Here is a 16,304-nt window from a genome sequence, read left to right as displayed (position 1 = left end):
TTGCTTATATCTCTGTTTCAAATTTCTCTTCCCCACCGTGCTTGTTAAATGGAAAGCTGGCATGAATATGAGTCCAGTCTCGCGGCTAAAGAAAACGTGGGCCAAAGTGAAGACTGCAAAGTTCGACATTCTTGAGGTATGTAACTCTCTTTGACTGTTAATAATGTTTTGGAGCCAGGCGTGGAGGCGCACGCCTATAATCCCAGCACTCGGGAGGCTGAGGCAGGAGGATAGCTATGAGTTCGAGGCCAGGCTGGGCTACATAGTAAGTTCAAGGCCAGCCTGAACTACATAGCGAGACCCTGTCTCAAAAAAAAAAAAGCTTTAGACACAGAAAGTGGGATTGCTGTCTCTGTTCTTGCCTCACAGTCAGGTACCCCTGCAGAAGAAAACGCCTTCCAGACCCAAGGGAAGGAAAAGAGTTTGAGCTACAGATGGGAAATAAGTTTTGGACTAGTCCTCCCATAAGTAGAGGGGACCATTTTGGGATAATAGACAGGGCAAATGCTGACATTGTGTACCAGAATAGACCTGGCGTTTTGAACAGCAGTTTTACTTCCCACTTAGCCTCCTAGCTTCATTCTTTATCTGCAGTGTGCTGGAGAAGAGTTCCTCAGATAATATTCATTCACCATCGTCTGTGCAAACTTAGTTAACTTATGCAAAGTTTTTCTCACGTAATTCTAAGGGTAGTCAGAATTGTGGCACGAGGGGGTGTGTGTGAGAATCAAATTCCTCTCCATATGCCCTCCATGTGTTGGTGCTTTCATTCTGCTGCCTTTGGAAATAGTAAGCATTCTTTCCCAAGTTTTCCTCTAAATTGGGAATTATTGTTAGATGTATTATGTGATGCTTTATCCATGTAATGCATTTATTTTCCTTCTTGTGAAATGGTTTGCTTCAGTTACTTTTAAACGATTCGTTATAAAATGCAAAAACAAGTTCACTGCTAAGTGTCGATCAATATATATGGGTGATCGTCCCCTGACCCACTGACCTTCCAGTGAAACCAGGAAATTTTTCTATTTCGAGTCTTTGTTGACAGTTTTAGGTCTGATCTCCATAATTAGGTTTGGTTTAGGTTTAACATCCTCAAAGCTGACATCAACTTCCCAAAATAAACCCAACTGAGAAAGAAAACATTTATGTTCTTAATGTTTTGCATGCTTGTGGGTATGAAAAAGATAAGTCATGTTCCTAATGAGTTCCCACACTTAGAATTTTTTATGTATAGTTACATGTGAGATCTTGTAAGCTTTTACAGGTGAGAATTCAGGGCTGATGTTCTTTTCTCTACAGCATCAGATGGACCCTTCCAGCAACTTCTATAATTATCGAACAGCTCTTCGTGGGGCAGCACAAAGGTCTTTAACTGCTCACAGTAGCAGAGAGAAGGTGTGTGCTTTGTTTAGTATGTTCTTCATTCTATAATCGCCATATTTTGTTTTTTGTGGGTTTTTTTTTTTTGTTTTTTTTCCTGTACCAGGGATCAAACTCATGACCTTGCACTTGCTGGGCAGGCGCTTGCCTGTCAGGCACTGTGCCACTGAGCTAAATCCCAGGCCCCATAATCGCCATATTTTGTACTGAAATGAAATGCAAACTACATCGCCGCGTTCCTTTCACATGTTCAGATTGCAGAGAGATGTGTACTACAGAAATCCCATCACTGGCTGCATAGGGAAGAGGGATGCTGAGGAAAAGGTAGACTGTGGAAAAGGCAAGGCAACTTGATGCAGAACTTTGCAAATCTATGTAATTGTGTTATTACTGCATTACCACAATTCTTATTCTACAGTGTGTCTTAGCTGTATTTCAAGCAATAAATTAAGTCATATGTTAAAGTGACTAATAGCATTAGAGAGTCATTTGGTTAAATGGAAAAGTAGACATTTAAGCTCTGCAGAAGGTGGCTGGCTTAGTGTAACCCTCTCTCCTAAAAGAATTAGCTTACCTCCCATGGTGAAGTCATTTATTTTCAGAAAGTAGGCTAGTTGCTAGAGCATTAGCCCTGCTGTTACTAATTGGATATGCAGGTGGCAGGAAAAATTGCAAGGATAGTGTCTGAAAACCTAATGCTCCTCTCTCTCTCCCCTACCCTTACACAAGTTCATGCTGTCCTGCACCTACCATAGTCTTGACTTTCAGGGTCCTTCTGGGTACATTTCTGTGTTATATTTCCTTACTAAAGATGAATAAATCCTTTTGACATTTGGCCATTATGTTACTTAAGAAGTATATACCCAGTTACGATAAGAGGTGATGGACTGAATCTTTTCTGTTCATATTGTGTTTTAACTGAAACTATATCTTCAACAACAAAAAAATGAGGGTTAAAAAGTACTTAATGGCATCTTAGTCCCTTATCCCCCCAAACTTCAGTCTTTTTTTTTTTTTGAAAGATTCAGGGTCTCACTATGCAGTTCAGCCTAACCTTGAACTCACTTTGTAGTCCAGGCTGGTCTCAAACTCACAACGATCCTCCTGCCTCAGCCTCCCGAGTGCTGGGATTACCAGCCCACACTTCAGTCTTAATGATCTAAAACAAAAAAACACAACTTTACCTTAAAAAAAAAAAAAAAAAAGATGCCAAGTTGGTTCTTAACCAAATCTGGTATGTCAGATCTGAAAATGTTTAAGAGATATTGTAAATATATTAGCTTTTGGTTCTTAAACAATGAAAATTAAGGTAGTCTGACAGTTTTCTAAATCGGGGTTCTCCTGACTGGGTTGACAAAAGACCCAATCTGAAGTTGCTGTCCAAACAATATATGGGTGGGTCCTGAAGGGAAGGATGTGCTGGAGGCTGTGAGTATGCAAGCCCACCCCATTAACTGCACCCCACCCCCAGGCTGGATGGCAGGCATTCTCTGCGAGGCCCAAAGGCCCGGAGACTCGTACCTGTTTGGGAATTGTCACAGTGGCCAAAGTAATTCTGAAGTCCAGCCATCCCGAGAGATGTCACTGTGGGTTCCTCACAGCTTTTTCCAGAAAAAGTCCCTAGTATTCACACTTCAAATCATTTCATATATTCTGTACCAATTTATTTTTTTAAACCAGTTCTGTGTAAGCATGTAATGCATGTAGTCTGTAGTTCATAAAACAAATGCTATCATAACCTCTGTTTTTGTTTTCTTTCTTACACAGGCTCGCACTATGCAGTTCAGGCTGGCCTTGAGCTTACTTTGTAGCCCCAGTTGGTCTTGAACTTGCAATGATCCTCCTGCCTCAGCCTCCTGAGTGCTAGGATTACAGTCATGCGCCACCACGCCCAGCTATCATAACCTCTGAAAGAACACACTGTTTATTGTAATTGGTCTCAGAGAATAAGAATGAAAACATTTCTGGTCAACTCCATCTTTTAGTCAAGAAAATTGGGATTTAAAATCATTTTTTTGAGGCCAAGGAGTACATATCTTACTCCAGATTGGCTGTGTTACAGTGTTTCTGATAGCAGAACCGAATGATATGGTTACAGCAGCACATCCTAAGTACTTGTCACACGGCGAATCGAGCCTGTCTTCTGTCCCGGAACCCTTACATGCTCAGTGGCCTCCTGTTCCTGGGGGTCCTCGCATCTCTGGGTTTTTAACCGTTCTTCGTATGACTGTGCGGCTTCCAGTCCCTCTCCGCTCTGTCTGTGTTGCTGTGAGCTTGTTCCTGCCTCTCAGCTTTCATTCTAGGTGTAAAACTGATGCTACTTTCAAAGTATAGCTGTTGACTCTGAATTAATACTTTAAGGGGAACGGAAATCATTATTTCTTGAAAAGGTCTTCCACTAAAGGGATTGTAGGGAAGACTTTCCAGAAACCAAACATAGTCTCTTTTACGAGTGGTCTGTACATTCACTTACGTCACAGGAACCCACACATTTTTTGCTTAGATTGGTTACAGGGGCCGCTGATCGGATGCGGATTATCCGTGAGCAAGTGAGAAGCTGAAGGCTGTGTGACTTTTTTCTTGCTTCTGGGCATGCGGCCCAGGGCAGCAAGTTACCCAGAGTGAGATCAGCTGCGCTTCCGTCTCCTTGGAAGGGTGACCCAGCCACTTAGTTGTAGAATATCTTTTGGGCATCCATGAATGTAAAAATCACATAGGGTATAACCGGTGCCCCCCAGAATGTATAATCCATCTAAAGGCACATGGCATGAACTTAGAAGACATTTAATCATCCCTATGAGGATACCCCTGTGGTCATCACCCCATAAATCTCACAGCCCAGCACCAAAGAATACAGCACAGAAATAAACTTCTCGCTCCAAAGCTGTATTATAGTTTACAGATACTGCGTCTTGATTCTGATTCCCACATGGTGGTCGTATAAAGATGTGTCTGTATTATCTTCTGAGTGCCTGCTCAACTTCAACAGAAGCACGGAGGCGGGCATCAGCAGTGCGTAGATGAGTGGGCGTGGCTGTGTCCCAGGAGAGCCCTATGGCCACTACAGTTTGAATTGCATATAATTTTCGTGATCATGAAATATTATTTTTGATTTTTTTTCCCCAGCTACCTACAAATGTAAGATGTCTTGTTCCTACGATATACAAACAGGATGTGCAGGCCACAGTGCACCAGCTCCTGGCTTCTGCCACTAGGGAAAATCATGGAGCTGCATTTTAAACGATGTCTTACTGCACTGTTCTCACACCTGCTTTATTGTAACGCAACGGAGAAATAGCCAGTAACGCTAGGAGAAAGCCGTGGCATCCTCACTGCTTCAGCTTTAGTGACAGACAAGAGCAAGCGAGCAAGAGTACATTCACACCACGGTGGCACATGCCTGTAATCCTGGCACTCTGGAAGGCCGAGACAGGAGACTTGCAATCCCCAGAATTTGCAATTAAAGATTCAATTTGGTTATTTTTGGAGATCAATGAAATAAAATAAAATAAAAGCTTGTTATTTTTAAATGGCTTTAGGGGAAAATCTGAATTTCTCTCTAAAGGTGAAGTGATACTTAATGTTTTTGTGTGTAAGCCAAACAGTGTGTTTTGTTGTTTGTTTGGTGTAGAAGTCACAAGCTTAGGAAACATCCAAAACCTGACCTAGGAGACGTAGGATAGACCCGCAGTCTGCGGTGAGCGCATCCTCGGCGTTGTAGGAAATATCAGATCTTACGCTGTCTTGGCATTTGAGAGAAACTGGAAGCTTCCATGTGTAAGCTCTGTTCTCTGTTGCGGGTTTAGTAGGATTTAGGGGGCGTTCCTAGAGATGATTGTTTTATGTTACTTAGCTAAATAGCACTTCATCTGACCAAAGACCTGGTGCACAGAAGTGTTATTAAAGAGAGTCCGTATTCCTCCTTCACTGCAGCGCAGCTCACAGCATCTGTACCGGCTACTTCTCAGGAGCCTTTCCAAGCTGCAGGTGCCAACTTGCTCCCTCCTCACAGGCTGGTTGTGCTCCAGAGGGAGCCTGTAGCAACTTAGCCCTGAGCCCTCATATTATCTTGAGCAATGCCTGCAAGGGTAAAATGAAATCATTAAAAAAAAAGTTCATCTGAAATATTGACATGCAGATGATGTAGCGATATGAAATGTAGCAAAGAGATGGGTCCCACATCTTAAAATGTTAGCGCTTGCAGAGATAAATGTTCTGTTAGGACTTCACTGCTGGGCATGGTGGCTGAGGCAGGAGGATTGCCATGAGTTCGAGCCAGCCTGGGCTATGTAACAGTGAATTCAAGGCCAGCCTGAACTACACAGCGAGATTCTGCCTAAAAAAAAAAAAAAAAAAAAAAAGATTTAATCATGACTAGGGTTGCCAAATGAAAACAAGAGTGCTTTGAGGCATTATTTTCTTCCATTACAGGTCGAATTTTCAGATTTCATCACATGCACTGAGAAAACTCAGACAAGCTGGGTGTGGTGGTGCACGCCTGTAATCTCAGCACTTGGGAGGCTGGGGCAGGAGGATTACCTTGAGTTCAAGGCCAGCCTGAACAACATAGTGAGACCCTGTCTCAAAAAATAAAAAATAAAGAAAGAAAAAAGAAAAAAAAAAGAGAAGAGAAAGAAAACTCAGAAAAACTAGGAAAAGCACTCACCTTTCTACTTTCCAGCACTGGTTGGCCTTACTGTGCACATTGGACAGATTTATCCCAGGGAGGAAACTGCTGTTGTGTGTTATATGTATTGTATGCAGGACACTGTCCCTTAATTCCCTGTGGCTTTTTGTGCAAGTCAGAGTCAAGGTTGTTCATTAATCCCTTGCGCTATTTGATGCCCAGACAAACCAGAGTCTTTTGTTTTCTCTAGATTGTGATACCATTCTTCAGTCTCTTAATCAAAGACATTTATTTCCTCAATGAGGGCTGTGCCAACCGTCTCCCAAATGGCCACGTCAATTTCGAGGTGAGTGCATCAGGTGGGGTGCATGCAGGGCGGGGGCATCTTCTGAGCGCGCTGCCCCAGGTCGGCAGCCAGTTCTGATTCTGCAGTTGCAGAACAAATTTCTCTTAAGAGATTAAGAATACCAAGCAGGACGCAGTAGTTGCACAGTTATTATCATTATCATTGACTGAGGGAATTTGAATACATGTGCACCTGTATCTAGGGAGCAAATAGAGTTTTTAATCAAGAAAAGTATCTAACTTAGAAGTTAAACCTCGAAGGGAGCATTTTTACGTGTAATTGTCTTTTCCAAGCTGATCACTTTTTTTTTTTTTTTGCCTTTTTGAGACAGAGTCTCACTATGCAGTTCAGGCTGGCCTTGAGCTCACATTGTAGCCCAAGCTGGTCTCCGAACTCGCAGCAATTCTCTTGCCTCAGCCTCCCGAGTGCTCGGATTACAGGCGTGTGCCACCACGCCCGGCCAAGCTGATCACTTTTGATGATCGCTCTGAACATTTTTCTCTTTCATTGTCTTCCAGAAATTTTGGGAACTGGCCAAACAAGTGAGTGAATTCATGACATGGAAGCAAGTGGAGTGTCCGTTTGAGAGGGACCGGAAGATCCTGCAGTACCTGCTTACAGTGCCCGTCTTCAGCGAAGATGGTGAGCTCACCCCGCAAGCACTGCCCAGCAGCCCCGAGTCTGACTTGTAACTGTGCAGTGAGGCCAGCAGTCCAGTGGTCTGTCCCACTTGAAGAGTTTTTTTATGACATAGAAAATGTTATAACTTACTCCTAAATATTTCTACTTAATCTTCACCCATAAACAGTATGTTTCCATGTTGAACGTCCTTTAGAGTACGTCATTTGTAAAGCTTTGGGCATAAATGGACACCAGTGGAAGGGTTTTTGTCTCCTTATTTGGGCTTCTTCAGTGGTGGATAAAAAAAGGTGTTTCGTGTTTTGTTGATAGTCAGGGTAGTTTGAGAGTGAGGGAGGGCCAAAACAGTAAATTTCTGGGCTACTGTCTCTGCTATGTGGAAAAGCAGGGAAGAGTCTTGACCTATTAAAGCACTAGGGAAATTAAGGCAGAAGAAGTGATTAAACAGTTATAAAAAAATCACCAGAAGAGAGAGTTTCTTAAAAGACTTGGGATATAGTTTATTTTTTTAATTTTTTTAATTTTAAAGAGTAAAAGAAGGATAACGTAATAATAGGGGGGACTTAGCAAATTACAGACAAAATGGTAGGAAATTATCAATGGTTATCGTTTTACATATTATTATCTACAAAATAGTTTCTCAGGAAAACAAATAGACAAATAATAGTGAGTTAGAGACAAAAGAGGTAGGAGGTTATCAAGAGTTGTTGTGCTATACTTTGGTATCTTCAAAGTGGCTTCTAAAGAAAATAAATAGAGCTATACATGAGTGACCTATTGAAAAATCATTAACTATTCTCAATGGTTGTTGTAGGAAATACATAATAATAAACATACATCCATTTATGAAATAGGATAGGAACATTACAAACTTTACACAGTTATGGATAGATTAGTAGGAAAATATCAATGGCTGCTATAATACATGGTGGTATCTTCAAAGCGGTTTCTCAGGAAGACAGAGATATGCAAGAAGGATCTAATAAGTAGTTACAGCCTAAGGGTTGTCAAAAATAGCATATTACCTCCTCACCAGTGACTCCTTTCACTGAGGTATGATGGCTGGAAGGAAGGCCAGGAGGGATATAGTTTATTGATTAGTTATATCCTATCATTTTTGAATGGTTGTTCATGCTAGATTGATAGTGTTTGTAATTACGAGGGAAGATCATTTTTAATTAATGTTACATCAGAGGAAACTTGATTGCTTTTAACCTCTAAGATTAATAACAGCCTTCTAAATTTTTAAGTGAGGATTCTTTCTGATTTAGAAAGGTAAAAAAAATAACTAGAAGGATACAAAATTATCCTAGGACTAAGGGTTTTTAAAAGCCTGAGAGCTCCAGGAAAAGACCGCTACCCCTTTCTTTGTAAAGAACATAAACCGTAATGAATGACAGCATGACGTGGCTTACATGTTATAAGCCTTTGGCTTTATGAATTCTTAGTTAATTAAGTGCCCTTTGGCCTAGCCACCCTTGAGTTTTTGTCGAGCTGGTCAAAGTACTCCTCTGTGTTCTTCTCCACTATCTTTTGGTAACTTAAAAGAGTGTGGGTTTGTGTTGTTCTTGTACTGGGAATGAACCCAGAGGCTTCACTCTGAGCAACGTTCCCAGCCCTTTTCTTTTTATGTTTTTTGTTTTGAGACAGTCTTGCTAAGTCATTCAGTTGCTCAGCTGGGCTCAAACTTGCAGTCCTTCTGCCTCAGCCTGCCAGAGTGCTGGGCTTATAGGTGTGTGTCCCTGCGCCCAGATAAAAGGTGTGTTTTGAGAGGGCCTGGGCTCACAGTGAACAGGAGACACTGTGGTGGGTGCCGTGTCAGGACGAGGCCCCAGTATTAATGGAGTCTTTCTTCCCATAGCTCTGTACCTGGCTTCTTACGAGAGTGAAGGACCTGAAAATCACATAGAGAAAGACAGGTGGAAGTCTTTAAGGTGGGTCTCATCGCGTCTTGGTGCTGTGCATGCCACAGGAAGTGTTGATGTTACTTGAAAAAAACCACATGCATTCCTAGGAAGCCCCTCCCTACCGGTTCCAAGACCCCTGCACCTTATCCTCTATTACCTAGACCTTTGTGGATTAGAATTCCCATTCCCAACATTCAAGTTTATTGCCATTTATTTATTTATTTATATCAGTACATAATGTACAGCAGGTCTGTTCTTCTTTCTTGCATTATGTAATAGACCGAGGAATTGAAAGTAATTAATTGCACTGTAGTATGGGTTTTTTTTTAAACTATTTTTCTTTGTCTAAAAGATCAGAAGTTCAGACATTCTTTCTTTTCTTTCTTTTTTTTGTCTTTTTGAGACAGGGTCTCACTATGCAGTTCAGGCTGGCCTTCAACTCACTATGTAGCACAGGCTGGCCTTGAACTTGCAGTGGTCCTCAGACCCCCGAGTGCTGGGATTACAGGCATGCGCTACCACGCCCGTCCAGACCTTATTTCTAAACAGTTCTTTTAATCCAAAAATTTTATTTGACTTGAGGAAAAAAAGAATATTGTAGTGGTTAGTATTGGGTGGGACCAGTTCAAGTCAGTAAAGTTGGCATCACTTACCAATTAGATATCAGTCCCCTCTTTTGTTTGAGAAAGAATTGAGACTTTAAAATATACTCTGGAGTTTGTCCAAATTTAAAACTTTTGCTATCCTATTAATATTTTTGAACACAGCCTGTGAGCATTTGCATTTTAAGCATTTAAGATACTTTGATAGATAACAGTAGCCCAGGATAAGACACTATAATCCAAATTGCTGTCACTGTGTTTCTACTAAGACACTCTTTACACTTTTTTGAACATGGCTGACAAATACATTTTCTCTTCTTCCTTTTGCCGTCCCAGGGTCATTTAGGAACTTTCATGTACTTGATGTGAGGTGAACTTCTTAAATCTACAATATACTTGGTTCTGTGTGGTTTTAATAGTTTTTTAAGGAAAATTTAGACCTCGTTTATACCTCTCAAGGAGGGATAGGGCACAGAGGCACTGAGATGACTGTCCCTAGAATAAGTCATGAAAATGTTTTCTTGTACCCCTAGGCATAGACATAACGAAGGTCCAACTAATGTCCAGAGGATTGGGAATATGATAGTCTTACTAGGTTTGTTCCCAGCTCCCAAGCTTATTTTTTTTGAAAATTTGTGCCTTCTATTGGGACATTTCAACTGAAATTTTGTAGCACTTTGCATATGTATTAGAAGGTATTTATTGTATTCTTTACTAATTTTCACTTGCACATATAGACTTTTTTTTTTGTTTTGTTTTTGTTTTTTTCCGGTACTGGGAATTGAACTGACGACTTTGCGCTTGCCAGGCAGGCACTGTGCCGCTGGCTAAATCCCCAGCCCCCCACATATAGACATTTAAAGTACACATCAACTATAAAAATTTAAGAATTATTTCTTTACATTATCAGTGCTAGATGAATTTTGCCTTCCATAGCGCTCTGTTTTAATCCCTATTTTCTTCTCTTTTTAAAAACACTATGTTAGGTGAGGCTCCAGGTAGCCTAGTTATTATTACTTTTCTTGTGAATTAAAAAAATTAAACATATTGCCTTTGCAGAATGACACTTGGTTATCTACCTTACCTACAGCATCCAGACATACTCCAATTCTTTTTAAATTGTTACTCTTTCATGAAACTCCTACTGATGAGTACTTAGGTTGGAAAGGTTCATAAGTCCAGCCAAGGTTTGGTAGTAAAAGTTGAAGACTGAATTGCATAATCTCTTCCCATATCTCTATGGACCACACACACAGGATACAGTAACAATGGGCATTTGACTGGTTGAAATGTGATTGGACAATTCAGAAATGAGAAGTGAAAAAGAAAGGGCAGTGGCTTATATTCAGACACAAATCCAGCAGTCTGCGGTATCTGCGGTTGTGCTCCAAGGGGCTCAGTAATACTGCTTGTAATGAAAGTTGGCTAGGGGATTAGCAGTGGCACAAATAAAATAAATGTTATATAAGGAAATAGGTATATGAGCACAGTGAAGGTGCATTCTTTGGTAGAAAAGACTGGCTTCCATGTTAATGTAGTTTCCTGAGGAGAACTCAAGAATAGACTCCATAGTGCCTTCCCCACCCCTGCCTGTTCTCACACAGGTCCCAACCCTGTCCCTGGCCAGTCTCCAAGGAGGAGAAACTGATGCCCTTGGAAGGCAGTCTTCCTCTCCTGGCCCAAGCTGCAGACTGTTTTATGCAGTGTGTGTCCTGCCCCAGACGCACTGTCTTGCACGACCTCTGCCTGTCGGCTCCTGCTTCATCGGGTGGTGGTGATGATCTTGGGTCGCTGCAGGTGTTGGTGGCCAAGACATAGCAACCATAAGCAGATACAGCAAAGAAACTGGGGTAGTGTGATTTGAAAAACCACATGTCAAGTGGCTACTGAATATTCTAGAGTCATGGTACCTACCTGAGGTCTTGTCTACTCATTAGCTTTAGAGACAATAAGAGCTTCATATAAACACACTTTCCCTGCTGTACCTAGAGCTGTTGACTGCAGATTCATCAATGGCAATGCCGCACCTACGTCTTGAGTTGAGACACCTTTCTTGTCACTGACAACTTCATGGCCCCCTGTGGAGGAAGTATTACAGGAAGTGTTGCAAAAGGTGCTTTTATCTACTAAGTGAACCTTTCTGTAAGAGGACTGGCACATATCTGAAAGCTTTTCATTAGTGATCTTTGCTTTTTGTTTTTGTTTGGATATAAAACCACTCAACGATACAGATGTATCTATCTATAAACAGTTTTTGCTCTCTCCATTAGTATTTCTTTAAGCGACTAGCAATTTTCCTGAATGACGAGGAAGACTTCAAAGCTTGATTTCCACCCCCCTGGTTATAACTATGTAAAATAAATTTAAAACCTAGAAAGATGAAATTATTAGGCAAGTGCTAGGCAATTTGAGTTAACTTGTAATGCACAAAGTCTGCTGCCTTCTGTCTTAAACGGCTCTCTATCATCCAGGTCGAGCCTCCTGGGCAGAGTTTAACACATGGGAGCTGCTGCTGCTGCTGCTGCTGCTGCTGCTGCTGCATCACACAGATCCTGCAAAGGCTGGCATTTGTCTTCTGGCATCTAGAGCTACAAACAATCAGGAGGACTCCATAGGCCTCACAGTGTTCGGATCGGCAAAGCAAGCAAGCTCACTCCAGAGCAGATGGGAAACCCATTTCCCACAGCTGACAGATTGACTCAGACTTTTTTGTGAGACTGAAATGTTCACTGAAGACACTTGAGAAAGAATCCTCTAAAGATCCCGGTGCTGTACATGATTCATCTCCTGGAATTTCCATGTGAATCACAGCTCTGCACCGGATGGAGTTTTCTTTTGTGTGTGTGTGTTTTTATTTGGTTGAACTTTTGCTGCTAATGGGACTTACCCAGCTGAGTGCTGGCTCTTAGGAAGCCCATGTTCCTTTGTTAATTTAAATGAAGAAGGGAGAGGAGGGAGGGGAAAAATCCCCTCAGTTTAGATTCCAGACCTCAGCTCCAGCAGCTTTGCTGGAGAGGAGGGCACTGGCTGGATGAGGACTTGGCTCTCCTTTAGTGTGTGCTGTGTTGTAAATTCCTCTCCTCCCTCTTCCTATGAGGTTTTGAGTTGGCTGCTGGTTAGCAAACTCCTTTTTACCCACATAAGTTATTTAATATAATAATGAAGCGCAACACTGTGGTAGGAAAATAGCCACTAGGGAAAAAAAAAGCAGAGTTTGAGGTTGTCCGACTGCTTACCTCGCTAGAAGGACTTCTTTGTTTTCTTTGCCCTTCTGAGCTGTTTACAACTGACCACTGTGTTTTACAGATGTATTTTTCAGAACTTTTTTTGTTACTAGGTTTTCCATAACACCTGATTTTTTTTTTTTTTCTTTCTTGTAAATTTAAATGATCTGACTTTAAGGGTCTTGGAAAAACCCGTGGCATAATCACAATTTTTTTTTTTTAAAAAACGGACTTTATTTTTCATACTTTTTGCAGTCTGTTGCTGACTATGTAAACAAAGAGTAAACTGGAAAAGTTTGCCTCCTCCCCCGTAGCAGTGAACAAAACAGTGAAAAACCCTTTGCTGTTAACTCAGTGACTGATCTAATTGTGAAATAGCTCACCTATGTTAAACATCTAAATAGGTCTGTAGTGCTCTGCTAACAGCTGTCGTGTATATTTACTCTAGGAGAAACTGTAGAGTAGTAATCTGTGCTGATGAAAAAGCAAGCACCATGTTCAGACAGATGTATTTGCCAACTTCATGACACGGCTCAGAGAAACAGAGCATGTGTGTGTGCTGCGTGTCACCCCAGCACCCAAACCGGCTCCATTGTCCCTTTACTGCCATCAATATATTTTACGCTCTGCGGCCAGTGGTGGTGTCTTTCTTTTCTTTTAGGGATGGGATTATTGGATGGGTTGGCTTTGTAGTCAGAGTACTGCTGCTCAAAATCAGTATGTCCTGGAGGAAATGGCCTGAAGGAATATGTGCCTAGGTATTTCTTTTCTAAAAATGAATCACAGTAAACATTTGATGAACGCCAGATTTCCCTCAAAATAAGACCTAAAAGCTCCGAAAACTAGAGATCAAAAATGCCAGCCCCAGTCAGCCTATCCTTCTCTGCCATTACAGAGTAGCCACTGAGCCAGCATCCTGAGGTGTAATCTGCATGACACTGGCCATCGCCATGGTGACAACCAGCCGGGGCTTATTTTCTGGTTAGATATTCTTATTTTGGGGGAATCGTAATATTTGCCAGGTGTTTTCTAAGAATATAGCACAGAGCGTGTGATCCTCAGCCCCACTTTTAGCCATGGAAAAAGGTATATAATCGATAATAAATTCTTCCAGGGCCAGATAGTGAACGGGAAGGCATAAGGATCTGAGCTAGGCCTTCTAATTGCAAAGCGTGTTTTTCAACCACATTCCTGGAGATTTGCAGCTTCAGCAGCCTTACACAGTCTGGGGATCTTGTTTACCTGCTGACTGGACTCTGTAGATCTGGGCTTGAGCCCAGGTTACACTGCTACTGGTCCTGGACTCTTGTGTTGAGGAGGGGCACTCTTGTCCCATTGGTATCTGGAGATTTTAATTTTGGGGAGTGTCTGAGAAATGATGCAGACTGGCCAGTACCACTGAAAGATTTCTTTTCCATTGCTTGAGACAGCGGGGCACAACGCACTATGTGAAGGGCAGCAGGAGAAACACTGGGATCAGGAGGCAGGATCTGAAATGAAAAGAAAACCTGGGCCGTGGGCTTTGTGGAGGGTTCCATAGGAAAAAGAAGTAGGGTAAAGTGAACATTTGGGGCTGGCAAGCATGAATAATTCCAGCGGGCTCTGAGCAGTTGGGGTGGTGTCTCTAGGTTCCTAGTACCTGGGCCCCAGGTGCTTTAAGGCACAAGAAATGCTCCGGTATGTAACAGGTAAAGGGGTCAGGTGGGGACTAGGGGTTAGTTTGGTTCCATCTGAAAGAAAAGCTCTAGGCTGAGAGTTTTGCCTTCTTGGACAGGCCTGGGAGTGTCCTGACTTTTAGTATGTCAAAGCCTCTTAGAGAAAATGTAGAGATACAATTCATGCAACTCCACAATACCGTCTCCTTTCCCCTTGGACTGCCTTACCCTGAACTCTGCCATTTCAGTTGATAGCAGAAACTTTTATCTTCCAGCTATGTCAGTCAGGGATTGACCCCAACACTGTGGGGTGCCGGCCAGATCAAGCCAGCTGCTTGTTTTGAGTGACCTATGAAGTAACAGGCGGAAGAAACTCAACACGAGAAGAATATCTCATGACAGGAAAATGTGAAATCAAATTTTGATGTCCATAAATAAAGTTTTGTTGGAGCCTGGTCACATTCATTTATTTTCTTCTTGTTTTCTTCTACAGCTGCAGTCTTAGTAGTTGTGACAGACTTTGGCTCACAGAGCTGCCAATATTTACGCTGGCCGTTTACTGGAAGTTTAGTGGCTCCCCCTCCCCCATATAAGTTTTTAAAACAAACTTTAGAAAGTTAAAAAATGCTACATGGTCTTTCATAAGCCATTAGATAACTTTAATATGGCTGCTGAAAAAATTTTACTAAAAGGGTATTAAGCTTAGAAAATGTGATTTTAAGGCTATTTAAAGAAAAAGTTTTCAGAGTTACCTTTGTTGTATGTTGACTCTGGGTTTATGTCCAGGTAAGCTGGGGTTTAAATCTGTGAAAGTCCATGAATAGTCTCCCTGTTGTACCATGTGTGTATTTGGGCTCCCCAGCAGGTTTATAGATGCATTTGTAATGTACCTGGCTCAATGGAAGCCTGGGTAAATACAAACATAAACAGCACCAGGCAGTGTAAATCAGCAGGCTGATTCAGGCTGCTGGGCATTTCAAAGCTGCAGGCGGGGAGCCCTGAGTACAAGCTGGGTGTGAGCAGTGTTCTCTTTTACTGCTGGAAGTACCTCTCTTGAGACAAGGCCCAGTTCCTGAAGGTGGGCTGTCTTCTCTCTAACAAAGAATGCAACTGGAAATGTTATCTTCCCTTTGTCTTTGCAAGTTTTTTGCTATACCCCTTCCCTTTGCCTGGTTCTGGAACCTCTGCCATTTCCTCCCACCCTTTTCTTCTGGCATAGTTTTAGTTCTTTCTGGGCTTTTTCTAACTGCTGTCCATATGCCTCCTGCACATAGAATCTCAAGAAACCACCACCCACCAGGGCAAGTTGAGTTGTTAACTATGTCAGAGTTTTGAGCTGTAGTTTATGAACAACCTCTACCTTCTGCTTGGGGGCTATTTGTTTCCCTGGTGGCTCATCTCAACATAAGACAATGCCTGCCTCTCTTCCAAATGTTTCTTGCTGTTTTTGTGGGGAATTTGCCACTGGGAGTAGAAAAGAAGCTTAGGCCAATTTTCTGCTAGGGCTAAGGGTTCAAAGGAATTCCTGACTGTGTTTCTAGGGGGGAACATATGATTAGTGACCAGGAAACTACTAACTACATGTATAAAACTTGAAGATAGGCTGATGGCAACTCCATTAGCTTTATCTTTTAGAAATTTTAAAAGAAAAGGCTTTGGTCAGATTTGGGCTTCTAGAGTTGAAAAAGAAAACTGGGGCACTTCCTGAATGATTCAAGCCAATGTATTTTGGGGGGCTTTGAATGATTAGATAGTTGCTTCAACTCTTTGCTTTGTATAATCAGGATCACTTGGCTGTACTCAATACAAAGGGATATTGGGGTTCAGGCCTATTACTCATGCTTTATAGTTTAGGGATCTGTCATCCAAAACTACAAGCAAGACTGGCGCCACGCAATATAGAACAGTGTCTTAATTTTGTGCT

The 16,304-nt window shown here is 41.9% G+C and overlaps 1 protein-coding gene across 5 annotated transcripts in view; it reads left to right on the top strand.

Annotated features, from left to right (window-relative positions):
• Rasgef1b (RasGEF domain family, member 1B) overlaps nt 1–14,839 on the top strand; it is a 783,333-nt gene extending 768,494 nt beyond the window's left edge. For all 5 annotated transcript variants that reach the window (XM_005388230.2, XM_013516120.1, XM_013516121.1 and 2 more), the window contains 6 exons: nt 57–136; nt 1,300–1,395; nt 6,258–6,353; nt 6,872–6,995; nt 8,854–8,926; nt 11,973–14,839. In XM_005388230.2, the coding sequence (XP_005388287.2) occupies nt 57–136; nt 1,300–1,395; nt 6,258–6,353; nt 6,872–6,995; nt 8,854–8,926; nt 11,973–11,997 (494 nt within the window). In that variant the 3' untranslated portion in view covers nt 11,998–14,839. The remainder of the gene's footprint in view (nt 1–56; nt 137–1,299; nt 1,396–6,257; nt 6,354–6,871; nt 6,996–8,853; nt 8,927–11,972) is intronic.
• The last annotated feature ends 1,465 nt before the right edge of the window (nt 14,840–16,304 follow it).

This window comes from Chinchilla lanigera, unplaced genomic scaffold, assembly GCF_000276665.1.
Source record: "Chinchilla lanigera isolate Chin_1 unplaced genomic scaffold, ChiLan1.0 scaffold00032, whole genome shotgun sequence".
NCBI lineage: Eukaryota > Metazoa > Chordata > Mammalia > Rodentia > Chinchillidae > Chinchilla > Chinchilla lanigera.
The sequence above is the reverse complement of the archived record's forward strand: the minus strand, read 5'-3'. Positions and strand labels throughout refer to the sequence as shown.